The following is a 15,493-nucleotide window of genomic DNA, read 5'->3' as shown; positions in this document are numbered from 1 at the left end:
CACCAATTCATCAAACAATAAGAAGACAAGGTCCAAAGCTTTCACATTGAAACGAATTTGAATTAAGACGAATGCAATGAACCACCAAGAAACACTAAACAAACAAAGACCCGACACCTTATTTTCAACCGAGGACCCATAGATTTGCTCTGTTTCCTTCCTCTTCTGAAAGCTATATACTGTGTCTGCTGGTGATTAAAATAATTATAAGGATCTAATTAATGTCAATTGCATCATGATTCATGTCTTTGGCACATTTCATGTGACGGTCATTTTCCAATGTGAGTTTTCTGTTTGGGGAAAACAACATTCAGAGGAAACATTACAATTGGAATTTGAATCTCTTGGTTCAGTTCATTGGATCTGTTCCAATCATCGTCCAAGTTTTGTGGATGTTTAATGAATAAGTTAACTTCGACCTATAGTGTCACAACTTACATAAATAGCGACTGTATTTTATTAATCTATTTTGTGACCAAAACTCCGTAGTCAATGTTCAATTATATTGGTGGGGAATAACAACTAAAAAGTATAAAAATTCAATGTTCATGACTTGTCTAACTTATCTCATCATTAAATTTAGAATCAATCGTAATTGATCACAAATTATTTGGTCACCTAGACTTTTGGTTTTGTTTTGATGTAACAGTGACCAACTGACCATGACCCTAGGAGAGCACCTAGCATTGTAACGGGTCTTCTTCACTATAGGCCCAAATTAGAGAGCACCGGACCATGATGGTGATCACTTTTGGGCCTCTATGTATCAAAGACTGCAATACATTCAATCTTTTCGTCTTAGCCCATTAAATATCAAAGCCCGGCCCAAAGACCAAATTATTAGGAAAATGAAACTGTTATTTATATTCCAAAGAAATTATGAGGAAAATGAAACTGTCATATAACACTCATACACAGCATTTGTAAATTGTAACAAGATGTTCCATATGTAATATATAGCTCACAAAAGAAATAAACAAATCCAAAAATCAAATATTCAAAAAAGAAAAATATCAAAAATGACGAATCACTTCACTTGCATACGACATTTTGAACAGACTTTGTGGCAAGAACAACTTCCATGGTGCAATTCATCTGAGCAGACTTCTTCTTCTTGATCACCTTCATCAGATGAATCTTCCCATCTAACTTTGAGGACGTCGTAATCGGAATAATCCCCCTACTAATATCACTCCCCAACGGTGAGTTTGCCGGCAAACCTTTCGAAGTCAAGTTCACCGATGAGACGTCCACCTTCCTGGTCGATCTTGCCCTGACACGTGCCTCCTCCACATTGGCCTGTCCAATTCTCACACCTCCGTACGAAAACACAACGATTCCATCTTCATACTCGAAGTGACCAAAGTTGGTGTTCTTCACCCCAAAATGAACGTCCATTTCCAAATCAAACGACGGACTCGTGGCGCTGCCGACTTCAAAGTCAGTGATCGACGCCGTCCGGATCCGGAATTTGGGGCTCTTGATTTTCATCACGGTGAGTGCAAACACTGTTATCACTACGACTTGGAACACGGCGAAGATAGCTACGTAGAGAAGGCGCCTCATGCGCTTCTTGTGACGAAGCTCCTCCGCGCTAGGCGGAGCGGACACCGCGGCTTCCTGATCGCTCCTCATGTAGCTGGGGGCGGAGGGCATCAACGGATAAGGAGATGTTGCTTCCTTATTGTTCTCTGCCATTTTAGGCTTTTAGCTTCTTTAACAAATGAAGTGTGTTTTGAATTTCTGGCTTTTCAAGTGCTGTGAGTGATCGATGGAATGGTGGTGGAGCAAGCAAGCATATATATATAGGGATCAATGCACTTACTTTGAAAAGTATTTCAATTTCAACAAGCCTAAGCTAGTTATTCTCTGCTGCGTACTTATTCCAAACGGGGGAAGGCGGCTGTGAGTTGAACATTGACTTGTGTGGTCTATGAATATGGTGACATGGTGACTTTTAAGCAACTCTTATTTGGTAAAAATGATACAATGGAACCTTCTGTAATGAAAATATGAAATTAGTATCGAAATGTCTATCAATGCCAAATAGAATAAGTCTATTGATTTGACAATTTAAGTTTTGCTACAAGGAAGCATCGCAATTAGCTGAGATAAGCAGCTAAATTTGACGAATGGGTCATTTAAGTAGGTGGAAAAACTTGATAGATCGAGGGTTTGAAAAGATAAGCTAGCAGCCACGTAGCTCATGTACGTTCTGTACGTTGTCTTATTCAACAACATATTCTCCATATTTGTACGGATGTACAAGTCATATGATAACCCTTAACAACCTTCAATGTGGAAATTTGGTATTGGCCACATCAAGAAAATCTAGGTTGGGTCGCTTCTGGGTTATACTTCTTTCAAATTTGTTGGCTAGTTCAACATTATTATTATTATTATTATTATTTTCATTTTTGCTAACTATGTTTGGTCTGGTCTAGCTAGGAGCATTTTCTCTAATTAAATCTCGGTAAAGGTCTCATGTTTGAACTCACTTTTTCTAGATAAAAATTAGAAATAGTACTTTCATTCTATTTCTAATTTAGATAATAATAGTTCACTGAATAGACAATTAAATGATAATTCACAAACATAGTTGTTCTTACTTTTTAGCAATTATTCTCAAAATTCTTGATCTGTCATTGCAAAACTGGATGTAGTATTGTAGTTGTTCAAACTGGGATAGTTTTTTGTGGATAGAATTCAAGAAAGTTCCGAACATTTACAACGCAATAACACTTTAAGAAGTGGAATGAATTTTCGTAAGAATTAGTACTTTCAAACTTGCCAAAATAAAAATAGATGCACTAACTGCGTCAGGAGAAAAAGAAACAATTGATGAACATGTCTTCTCCTACTGAAGACATTCAATTAAACAGGAGAAGCTGGAAGAAGTGTAATCCTTAAGTACAGATGGGAACAATAGAAAAAGAAACAAATGAACAAGTCCGGTGACATATTCTTTCAAATCATGACTTTGCTTCTGTGTCAAGTTAAATAATGTCACCAAAACCTAGTCCTGCGTTTCTCACAAAGACATTGCCCATTCTTTTAGAGATCGAAGCTTCAATATGTAAAACCAATCCCCTCTACCGTGTTTGAAATTGTCTGATATGGAGTGCTTAAGCAGCTTTAATTAACCCCAAGGATTCGCTTAACATTTCTTTAAATATGGAAGGTCTAACTTTTGAGTTTTGACCACCTTATGAAATATTAATATATGTCGCCGGCTAAAGTCTGTTCATTATATATATGCTATATCTCATCTGAATCTCCACTTCATATCCCTAATCTCACTCAATCATTTCAAAATTTTGAAGATTGTGAGCCGAAGCAAAAATGGCAGAGAGGAATCAAGAGGCCTACCCTTTCGCACCATACGCTAATGGGCAAGCCATGGCCAGAAGCGATGCAGAATCTTCGAGAGCTCACTCCAATGATGAGCTACGCAGAAAGAAGCGCATCAAATGTCTAATCTACATCGCGGTTTTCGCTGTGTTCCAGATCATAGTCATAACTGTTTTCGCACTCACTGTCATGCGTGTCAAGAGCCCCAAGTTCCGTATCCAAGCCATCACGGTTGAGGAACTCAACACCACGGCCAATCCCTCGCTTACTTTGAGGTTCATTGCTGAAGTTTCTGTCAAGAACCCTAATTTCGGGCGGTACAAGTATGATCAGACCTCCATTAGCTTTATTTATAAGGGCACCCAAGTTGGGGATGCTGTTGTTCCTCAGGAAACGGCTAGGACTAAAGCGACCAGGAAGACGATCGTGTCCGGGGCCGTGACTACCGTTAATTCGAACTTGGCCAGTGATATAAGTTCAGGGTCTGTGACGCTTAGCACGTACTCGAAGATAAACGGGAAGGTGTACTTGATGAACATGATCAAGAAGAAGAAGTCAGCTGAGATGAAATGCACCATGATCGTTAATTTGACAAATAAACAAGTCCACGATATCAAATGCAATTAGACTATCATTTGCGGGTTAGAACTTGAGATAATTGGATATATATATATATATATATATATATATATATATATTTATTCATTTATTTGTGTGATTTGTGAAATAAATAAAGCAAATCAGCTTGTTTTTGTATACTCTTATGAGTCTTATCTATATCATCTGAATCTGATATGTTCTATAAAAATTGGGTTCGAATATGATAGAACAGACGATTAGATAATAAAAAGCATCAAGAGTCAATGGTAATATCTTTTGCACAATATATTGCACTAAGACGTCATAGAAAAACTAAAAGTCTTGCATCAAAAGAAAGTCAAACCACTGACTATATAGAACGATGACATCTTTTCAGAACTTCTTTGATTTTCCTTTATTTTTTGTTCTTGTTCGGCTCTGTGTCATTCTCTTTTTGTTAGAGGAGTGACTTTCATGTCCCTTCTCTTTATTTTTATCTAACTTTTGTTCTATAATTCAGTTCTTGCAGAATCATTTCATGACGGAAGAACGTGTTATTTAATTTATGTTACAAAAAATGTAGCTAACCAGGCCAATATTAAACAAAATGGTTAGATAACATATAATATATATGAATATGATCGACCAACAACAATGTACAAATTAACTATTGATGTAGGTGATTTATATAGCCTATAGTTCATTTGAATCTTCACTTCACAGTTCACGCCACCACATACAACCTTAACTAACTTGAGCATTTCTTGAAATTAAGCAGAGCATACTGCCATATAGGTATATCCGTATATGCGCATATACCTATATGGCAGCTGAGGGAAAGAAAAGCATAAAATGTGTTGCATACGTCGCTGTTTTTGCAGCTTTCCTGATCATAGTCATAACAACACTTGTCTTGGTCATCACTCTCCTGCATGTCAAGTCCCCATAGTTCCGTATTGGCAACTTCAGGATCGAATACGTCGGTACTGTCCACACAGCGCGCTATTCCCGCTATTAGCATGAGTTCAACGCCGAGGTGTCTCTCAATAAGAAACCTAATTTCGGACGCTACAAATTCGAAAATAGCTCCATTGCGTTCACTAGTTATATGGGCACCCTGCAAGTCGGCGATGTTAAGGTGCAGGCGGCAATAGCTCCTTCTAGTGCAACTAAGAACACGACCGTGACGGTGATGACGAACCTCACAGCCTTCCATTTGAAGGTCCCTGGTCAGATAACTTTAGGGGTTGCGGGGCTTAGAGCGTACTCTAAGTTAAGGGGCAAGGTCTTCCTCGTGAGGAGCTTGATCAAGAAGAACAGGTATGCAGAAATGAACTTCACCTTCTTCGTTGACTTGGTAGACCCAAGTGTCAGCAATATCCAATGCCAATAGATTTTATATACAATATGTACTCTGCCGGTTAATTTGTGTTCCTATTTTGTAATATATACTGGGTGGCTTTTCTAGAGAATCATGAGAGATTCTTGGAGTTGGTTAGAGTAAAAGGGTGACTTCAACTACTTAATGATGATTCTTAGCTACAAGCTGATGGTAAAAGGGTGAAAGGACAAGGTTGTAGCTAGACTACATCATTTTTGCTTATTATCACTACTCTTCACTTGTGTTCATGAAGCAAGAACTTTGTGATGATGCTTGAGGTGACGAGCAAGCAAGGTATAGAAGCCAGCTAACCCAATCGACAGACCAATGTCTTGCAAATACAGGAAGGCTTTGCTTTATATATATAGATCATTAATACAAATGGACTTCCTCTTAAGCAACACCTTTTGATTAACGTGAAAACATTATCACTTAATTTAAATCGGTGTGGCCTAAAATGGAAACTCTCACTTTTTCAAAAAATAAAGGAAAAGACGGAGCCGTTCAATGTCTAGTACGTGTTAAGGTTTAAGCAAGCTCTTAGGATATAGGCTTTAGGATTTAGAATAAATCCGAGTTTAAGAACACTTGGAGCATCTTTTAACTTAAGACACTCATTGGGTAACAAGTTACAGATTTCATCAATAGTTTGATTGATGTTATATCATTGTTGTGTGAAAAAAAAAAAAAACTAATTACCCATATGAGATTCATGTGGGTTGTACGTTGTTAAAGCAGCATATATATAGTAGCTAGGGTCATGAAGAATGCTTGAATGGATTGCTTCCACACTCTGGAGTATAGTTTCAAGCAATTAACAGGGCAACAAGCTAAAGAGTTTGGCGTGTGACCCCTCCACAATTGTGTTTTCTCTACGATATTTATGAGCTAGCTGGCCGGCCCGGGAAATTCAGATGTATCTAGCTTGATAATGGATCTCAGAAACACTAATCAACACAACTTTCGATCTCTCTCTCAGTCATCATTCGTTTTCAATAGAAATTTGAATAGGAAACTTTATCCTCCCCTCCCTTATCTTGTACTACTCTATATGCCATTTGAATATGTGGCTATGATTGGAAATATAATAAATTTCTTGCCCTGCTTATGCTTTATCTCCAAAGAATATTACTTTAGGGTGCGACAATGTCCATAGACATCACTACCAAGTGGACCACTTGATATTACATATCACATGCAACCCTTCCTCAATATTAATCTTATTTTGTCTTAGCAGCTAGCTGTTAATGTTTAATTAAGTATCAATCTCAATCTCAATCAAAGAGACTTTCTTATTCCACTATAATGTTATGCTCATCCAAACGATCGCACTATTAATTAAACGTTAATTTGATCATCTGAATTCACACATATTGTTAACTAACTAACTCAAATTTAACAAATTCTTTTGTCAAAAGAATCGCAGAGAAATTAAGTTATCCAAGATTAATTTGAAACAAAGAAATTACTTTGATAATGATCATCTCGTTGCAAGCAAATGTACCAATTGCCAATCTTGTAGAATAAAATTATAAAACTATAGAGCCTTTAACATACACAATTACAGACTTGTCCCTCCCGTGAACAGATAAAAATTCAAATTAATTCATATTCAATAACAACTGCCAAACTTCAAATCCAGAAAAGTGAAAAAGAAAAAAGATTACAAAAAGAAAAAAGAATGAAGGATTAGTTTGAGATCAATCACTTGCAACTCAAAACTTGTACCGCTTTGGCCTTGGTATCCACATGTATTGTGCAGTTCAACTCGGAAGATTTCTTCTTCTTGATAATGTTCAGAAGATGAACCTTACCATCCAACTTAGCGTACGCCGTCAACGTCACATTCCCGGAGCTAATATCACTCGATGTGATCTTGTTCGAGTTCAACGACACCGTCACATTGATCTTCTTGGTCTTCTTCGCCTTGGCTTTGTCCTTGGATATGGTACCCTCTCCTATATCAGTGCCTTTGTAGCTGAAAGTCGCCTTGGCGCTGTCGAACTTGTAGTGGCCAAAGTTCTTGTTCTTGACTGTGACAAGCGCGTTGAGATCGGCTTTGAAGGAAGAGTTGCTTGTGGTGAGAGTGGTGACGCCGACGGATTCTAAACGGACTTTCGGGGTCTTGACGCGCATGACTATCACCACAAAGAGGACGATGATTATCGTCTGTGCTATCACCCCGAAAGCTATGCATGCCAGGCACCTGGTTCTCTTCCGGCGAGCTTCTTCGTCCCTCATGGTTTTGGTTCTTGAGAAAGGGGAGGAATTGAGGGAGAGGAGAGGCTTTAGTCTACTCTTTAGTTTGAGAATGTGGGATGTTGTGGTACTGCAGGAAAGGAAAGTGTAATTTATATATAGCCGTATACGGTTTGTGGTTTTGATATAATTTTGGGGTGGTGGCCCTAAGTATTATTGTGCTAGCTAGCTAGTTGTTTATACCTTTCAGCACCTTTCCAGCTGAGAATTGCCTTAACGTGTGTTTTAAGATGTTTTTAGCCGTTAGGATTTGGAATAAGCTTTAGACTTTGTACATTACATAAATGAAAGCTTCTTTGTTCTCAATCTGAGCACAGAATAAGTAAATCTGTGAAGAATCAGATGAGTTGACTCAAGAAATGAGCTGTCTTGGGGAGACAGGTTACTGTCCAAAATAGCAATTTCTTTCCTTCCAAGGTTGTTAAGTAATTTGGTTCGCAGCAAGTTTGACGATTTATTTTTGGATTATTTGCACAATTTAAAAAGGTTCTACTCCTATATTAACACGGTCAAAAGTAACTTGGGTTTACAAGCAATAAATTGTAAAAAAATAAATCTGGAATCCACCAGAGAACTTGAGAAAAATCTCTCATTTTATTAAATTTGATTTGATAAAACTGATTCTAATACAAAACATGATGGTACTTATATAGGCATCCAAGACCTAAAATCATAATCTAACAAGAAATTCTAAATAATCCAAATTAAAAAGAAAACAAAGAACCTAAAAATAAAAGAATTCTAAAACAAATGTAAAACTAGCCTAAAATATCAAATCCCTAATTGAATAATTAAGACAATATATTTAGGCCAAAATCTGTTAGGGCTCACATAAGTGAGTCTTGAAGATCTTGTCGTTTCCATTCCGAAAAGGTATCATGCGTCTCAAACAGACATTTTGGCAAAAAGTTGATCAAATCTGATTCACAATCAAAACCTGACTTTTTGCACCAATAACCCGAAAAGTCCAAAACCAAATCTTCTTGAATATTTCAGCGGCTAGTAACTTCATTATGTGTGAGTTACCTATTTTCCAATCACTTTTTTTTATTCTACACTTCTTTACTTTCATGGCTTTCTAGTTAAACCGGGCTCATTCTCATCCTACATCATATATGATATAATTTCTGACTCCATCATTGAATTAATGTTTAAAACTTACAGAGGTGTGAGCGCGCGAGTTAATTAAACTACTTAACTAATAATATCATGCAAACTTAGTATGTACCTAACCTTATTCCTATTTGCCAAATAAGTCAAATGCCAGAGTGTGTTAAGGTATCGTTAATTTATTATATAAGTGATGAGCTAGCTGTGGCTTGAATAGTTGAATGGGGGAATTTACTGGGAAATTGTATTCATGAATCATGAGTTCAAAATTTCATGTCACACATGGAAATGGAATATTTCACGTAGAAGGCATGATGTGTAGTGGGGCAAACAAGATACTAGAATGATATTGAGAAGCACAAGTTTGAAATATTCGCAAGTTTGAGGGTGTCTTCTTCCCGTGATATTGGGGTTTATATATCCAAGCAAAGATAAAGATCCTCGAATTTGCATCGGATTTTCTTGCCATCCAAATAGGATTCTTAGGAAATTTACGACAGCCACGTACATACTAACGACTAGATTAAAGTCTTCTTCTTTTCTTTTTCCTTTTGGTCATAAACTCGTCTTGAGTAGGAGAAAAAAAAAATCTTTCTTATTCACTAACCTTGGATATCATAGACTCATAATAGAGAGACAATTCAATTAAGATGCACAAAATTGAACCTACTTTCAAGGAAAAAGAGCTAAGGTCAAGGAGCTAAATTTTATTGATTTAATTAATCTCAAAATTCAATCCCACATTGCATGCCATTGAAAGTAATATAGAATTTTGGAGGAACCAACTAAATGGTTAAATCCAGGTAACCACAGTCATATATATACTTAGCAATTTTATCTGTAGTACTTAGTCTTTGATATAGACTATCTTACAAGTTACAATTAGGAAAGTCTTACTAGGATAAACTATTAATTCCATTATGTTGTCTTTTGTGCCAAATTCAAAATCATCAGCATATTTTTTTTTTATATACATCAGATGTTACAGCAAGCTAATATAATATTCTTAATGGATAAAACTAATGTATTGAGAAATACCTGGCCGTCTTAGCTAATGAGATCGTTAAACAACTGTTGTCAGCATAATCACATGTGCAAAATTTAGTGGTTCTTTTCATTCATCAATATTATATCTTATCATCTTATGTCTCTTTCATTATAAAATTTGGGTGACTGGTCTTCTACGGCGGCTAATATAATAGTCCCTACCATGAATGTAATATTCGAGACTTCATGATTTGAATCAAGTATCAAAGGGACAATAATCTTATTTAATTGAATTAGGTACATAAACTACGATCATCGATCGGCTCTTTTTTTCTTGAGATCCAAGACGTGTATATATATGGATGTTTGATTAATTTTTACAGGAGAGATCAAACGTGTTTATTACTGATTTTTTTATTACTTATCTTCGATATTTTTGAACAAAAAATGAATGAATTTTCATAGATAACAGCAGCTTTCAGAGTCCTAACTCTTGCTTCGATTTTCTTTTTCGAGTCGATTGACCAAGCAAGAGTTTGTTTTGCCTCATATTCTGATGCCTTTCTTGGCTGGACATACCCATGTGCTTCCGGCGTTTTTAGACTAAATATGATTAGTGCTAGTTACGCTACTGATTGATTGACCTTGTCAATCTTGCTTAATTAATCAAGCTAGCAAACAAAAACCATGCCAGAAATATTTCATCATATAGTGTCTGTATTACTGGGAAGAGTTCAAATATCCAAGTACCTTTACACAGATAAAGAGAAAAAAAAATAGAAGCTCTGTGTGGGGGCGCTTCATCTTGGGGAGATTAGATCGATTAGGGGTAGGACCCTTTTGGTTGAATCATTACATTACACCGACCTAACCTAATTTATGTCATCACAATGTATCAATGAAGTCCAAAATTGATCCTTTAATAGATCTGTGACAAAATTTACAATGACTTCAACCGTCATGTACTTCTTGTAGGTGAATTAGTCATCAAATCATTGTATTTGGCCTCTCGTGGGAACCGCTCGAAATGGGATACATTAGAAGAAAGTAATTCAGAGAGATAGGCATGAGAATGGAGAATTTTGGGATTGGTCCTATTTTCCTCTTAGTGTATATTTTTTCTATTAGATGTATATTTCTATGCCTCATTAACTATAACATGGTGCATGTACGTACTAGAATATTTGTAGTTTCGCTTTCACATTTTTATTACAAAGAAGAATAAAAAAAAAATTACAATGATGATTAGCATCATGTCGATCATTACTCATTACCTAGCATGTGATGACAATCAACTAAGAATTTCTATTATGTGGACTCGATCATTAGGATTGGGCTTGTTTAAGAATGATTTTTAGAGATCAAAAAGAGAAGTTTTATATAGGGGCCTTGAATACTTACTTAATTTTAGTCTAAAAATTGTCAATTTACTCTACTAAGAGTTTTTTAACCTCATTTATCCAATCTAACAGTGTTTGACAGTATTGCCCTCATTCTCTCTCTCTCTCTCTCTCTCTCTCTCTCTCTCTCTCTCTCTCTCTCTCTCTCTCTCTCTCTCTCTCTCTCTCTCTCTCTCTCTCTCTCTCTCTCTCTCTCTCCAGCCGGACGGCCAGATGCTGATCGACAAGACCGTCGGCAGTGGCGACGACGCCTTTAACACCTTCTTCTCCGAGACCGGCGCTGACAAGCGCATCCCACGCGCCATCTTCGTTAACCTCGAGCCCACCGCCAATCACCGATCACCAATCTGGTGCCAATCACGTAGGCAATAATATGATTATTGGGAGGTAATAATATGATTAGTGGGGGGTAATAATATGGTTACTACTTACTAGGTATTATTAGGGCCAATAAATTCAGACGCCGGAGTCTGGATTTCGGCGACCGGTCGGCCACTAGTCACCGAAGTCCGGCAAGGTCTCCGATGACTTCTCTGACTAAGTGACAAAGAAGGAGAGAGCAAAATTGTCCCAAAAATAAATATATAAAAAATTAATTGGGTATTACAGAAATAATCTTTTATACTGTTTGGGTAAGTGGGCAATCTTTTTAGAGTGTTTGGGTAAGTGGGCAATTTTTAAGCTAAAATTGGGTAAATGATCATTTCCCCTTTTATATATACACCTCCCAATTACTTAATGCACACCCCCTATATTTTTTGTCATCAAAGTTCCTTCTCTGCCCTCCTCATCAATAAATACATAATAACTACAAACGAAGAAGAATCTACAAACAAAATAAAATTTAAATGCTTGTTATAAACTAAAAACTTACATTTGTAGGAATCAGAGAATATAGAGAGATAGTAAGGAGGAAATGTAGATGTGTGTATCTTATTCATTCTTATAAACTCCTTTATATAGGAGTTAAGTTTACATCCTAAGGACATGAAATATGAGAATTTATGTGGATAGCCATATATTTATTATATTTACAACAATGCTTTATATATCAAAATATTAATAAAATACTTTCTTATAGGTTAAATTTTCTCCTTGTCTTCATGATACAATCGCTCTCTCTGCAAGATCATACGTGAACGTCATTGACAAATGAAATAATTGTAGTCCACATGAAGAACTAACAAGCAACCAAATTGGTTGAAACATATTAAAAGAGGTTATAAAACCATCAGATATATCTTGCATACATGAATACATCACTTTGTTTGCCAAACAACCACCATGGCTCAACCATGTGGTGTGGTGTGTTGGTCGAATGGCCTAGTCTGGAACCCCCAGGTCTAGCGTTCGAATCCCAGCTCCATCCCGTGGCCAGCAGATTTGAAGGACCCTTTGGGTTATTGCATATGCGATGCAGTGTATTAGTATGGCTTTGCCTAGCTTTCGCCGCAATGTCGGTGCAGGTGTCCTAGCGCTGGGATACCACTGCATGAGTGTGTGAGTTACTAACAGCTAATTACCCGATAAAAAAAAAACAAAACAACCACCGTGGCTCATTCTTACCGATTTTAATATTGACCATGATTATATGGATCATGAAGATATTGACATATATATAGAATTTTTTTAAATCTTAGAGACATCAACTTGAAGAACAACAAAGGTAAGAAAGTTAACCAACCTCATTGATGTGAGAAAGAAGAAATGTATTCAGTAATTACCTTATTGATATGTGGATGAACTAGTTAGCAATTAATTACACAATAAATTAAAAAAATTATAGTATTTGAATGTATTAAATAAAAATTTAAGATACAATGAAATTTTTTTTTTCTGAAGTTTTTTCTCACTTATTATTTCATGAGGAGAAGCATAGATGAAATTTTGATGAAAAAATTAGACAAAAAAACTATAAGGGGTGTACATTAAGTAATTGAGATGGTGTATTTAAAATTTCTCGATAAAAAAATGCTTTTGAAATAATAAAAAAAATGAAATGTGCTCTATATGAAAGCATTTAAAAGCAGTTTTGAAAAAATGCCTCCTCGTACGAAAGTGATCTTAACCCAACCATTTATAGTTTTGGAAGCATACTTCAAGTAGTCCGAAAACAATTTTTTTTTTTTTTTGGTCCGGAGGCCCAAAACGATGTTCAGAAATAATATTTCTGATAAGATAATGACACTAGAGAGTTAAGCTAGGTATTTCTATCTAAAAGGACTATTCGATAGTAAAAGTATATAAGTTTTTTTTTTTTTTTTTTTTTTTTTGAAATGGTAAAAAAAGGGCACAAAATGAAAGAAAGAAAAGGGGCACAAAATGTTCTAATGGTTTGGTTAGTGTTGAGCAAATAGTTTGTTCTGGTAATTAATATGAAATCAGAGTTGGCCATCACCAAGTATTGAGGTGCCTAAAAACTAATCAAAGACCCACACAAAAATAGACTTCTAGATATTGAAACACTATGGTCGCCTCAAACTTTTAATGTTTCATTACGCAGTAGATTTCCAAAAACCACCATCTCAGTTTTCAGAAATTTTATTTATCACTCATGTCAATTACAGTTTAACCTCAAGACCTGGTTGGATATACTCAAAATCTCAAATATACTCGACTGAAGACCCCTATCCTTGGTCCTACCCAAGAAACCATCCGGAAGCAAAAAATCCAAATCCTGGTCAGGCACACTTTGATTATGAGAAGGTGGGTTACGGACCACCCACAAGAACCTTCGGCCACTCCTCTCTAACCCCACAGCTATTTCTCCCAACTGCTCCTTTGTAAACAATCCTAAGCTTCCAAAACAGAGGAACACCACACTTCCACTTGGCTGCGAGTCCAGCCATGTCAAACACTCAGGCACATCATCACTAGGAGAGAGGGAGAGAGATGGTTGGGAGATGATGGAGGGAGTAGTGGCAGAGACGGAGGCAATATATGCATGGGGCGGTGTCATCGGATCGTGGTGATTAGTATGTGGATACTTCGTCCCTCGTGGTTTTGGTTCTTGGGAAAGTGGAGGATTTGAGGGAGATGAGAGGCTTTAATCTAGTGCTTTAGTTTGAGAATGTGGGATGTTGTGATACTACAGGAAAGGGAAGTGTAATTTATATATAGCCATATATGGTTTTTGGTTTTGATATAATTTTGGGGTGGCGGCCCTAAGTATTATTGTGCTAGCTAGCTAGTTGTTTATACATTTCCAGCTGAGTTGCCTTAACGTGTTTTTAAGATGTTTTAGCGGTTAGGGCAACTCCAACTATAGGCTCTATTTGGGGTGCTATTCTCATTTTAGCATCCCCTTGTTGCACTATTCATATATGACTTAATTCTCATCTCCAACAATGAGGTGCTATATGGGTGCTATTTTCACTGTTCTTGATTAAATATAATATGAGTGTAATGTTGATGAATATTATATTAAAAGTATGTTAATATAGTTAAATAAGGTAAACAATTGTGAAGGAGATGGAGGATATTTGGTGTGAGGAAATAGAAAAGAATGGGTTGATATTTATATAATTTCTCATAATTTACTGTTCCAATAGGTATATTTTTTTTCCCTCAATTTTCTGGTAATTTTTAAAAAAATTTTGGAACAAAATAGAAATAATAACTCTTGATTTAATAAGAGCCATTGATCACTTTTTTTCCTCAAATTTGAGCCGTCATATTAAATAAGGTCAATTTGAGTAAAAGTAAATAATAACCCATTTACTGGGCCCCATAAACAGAATCCGAGTCTTGGTCTTCGAAAAGTCTCAATTATGAGACTTGGGCTAAAGATTAGCCCAAGTCCTATAATTTTAGGACCAACTCCCCCTAAAAAGCATTGTTGGAAATGAAAAGTCTTATAATTCAACAAAATATAGTTTTTAACCCTATGGTTGGAGTTGCCCTTAGGATTGGGAATAAGCTTTAGACTTTGTATTACTTAAATGGAAGCTTCTTTGTTTTCAAACTGAGCACTGAATAAGTAAAGCTGTGAAGAATCGGATGAGTTGATTCAAGAAATGAGCTGATTTGGGGGAGACAGATTAGGGTCCAAAATAGCAATTTCTTTCCTTCCAAGGTTGTTAATTAAGTAATTTGGTTCATAGCAAGTTTGATGATTTATTTTGGAATTGTTTTGTACAGTTTAAAGAGGTTTTACTCTCATATGATATAATTTCTGACTCCGTCTCTAAATAAATACTTAGAAGTTAGAGAGTTGTGAGGGAGTTAATTATTACTTAATTAATATCATGAAAACATAGTATCCACCTAACCTTATTCCTATTTCCCTAAATGCTAACTAAGTCAAATGCCAAAGTGTGTTAATGTACCATTAATTTATTATATAAGTGATGAACTAGTTGTGGCTTGAATGGGGGAATCTACAGAAATTGTATTCATGAATCATGTGTTCAAAATTTCATGTCAC

General features: G+C 36.2%; 2 protein-coding genes across 2 annotated transcripts; one reads left to right on the top strand and one right to left on the bottom strand.

Annotated features, from left to right (window-relative positions):
- Positions 1 to 3,342: 3,342 nt before the first annotated feature.
- LOC112172409 (late embryogenesis abundant protein At1g64065) lies at positions 3,343 to 3,978 on the top strand. Its single transcript, XM_024309741.1, has one exon. The coding sequence runs from the start codon at positions 3,343 to 3,345 to the stop codon at positions 3,976 to 3,978; it is 636 nt and encodes a 211-aa protein (XP_024165509.1).
- Positions 3,979 to 7,015: 3,037 nt separating this feature from the next.
- Positions 7,016 to 7,552, bottom strand: LOC112172401 (late embryogenesis abundant protein At1g64065). Its single transcript, XM_024309730.1, has one exon. The coding sequence runs from the start codon at positions 7,550 to 7,552 to the stop codon at positions 7,016 to 7,018; it is 537 nt and encodes a 178-aa protein (XP_024165498.1).
- Positions 7,553 to 15,493: the final 7,941 nt, after the last annotated feature.

Source organism: Rosa chinensis, chromosome 1 (assembly GCF_002994745.2).
Source record: "Rosa chinensis cultivar Old Blush chromosome 1, RchiOBHm-V2, whole genome shotgun sequence".
Lineage (NCBI taxonomy): Eukaryota > Viridiplantae > Streptophyta > Magnoliopsida > Rosales > Rosaceae > Rosa > Rosa chinensis.
Note: the sequence above shows the minus strand (reverse complement) of the source record. Positions and strands in the feature narration are given on the sequence as shown.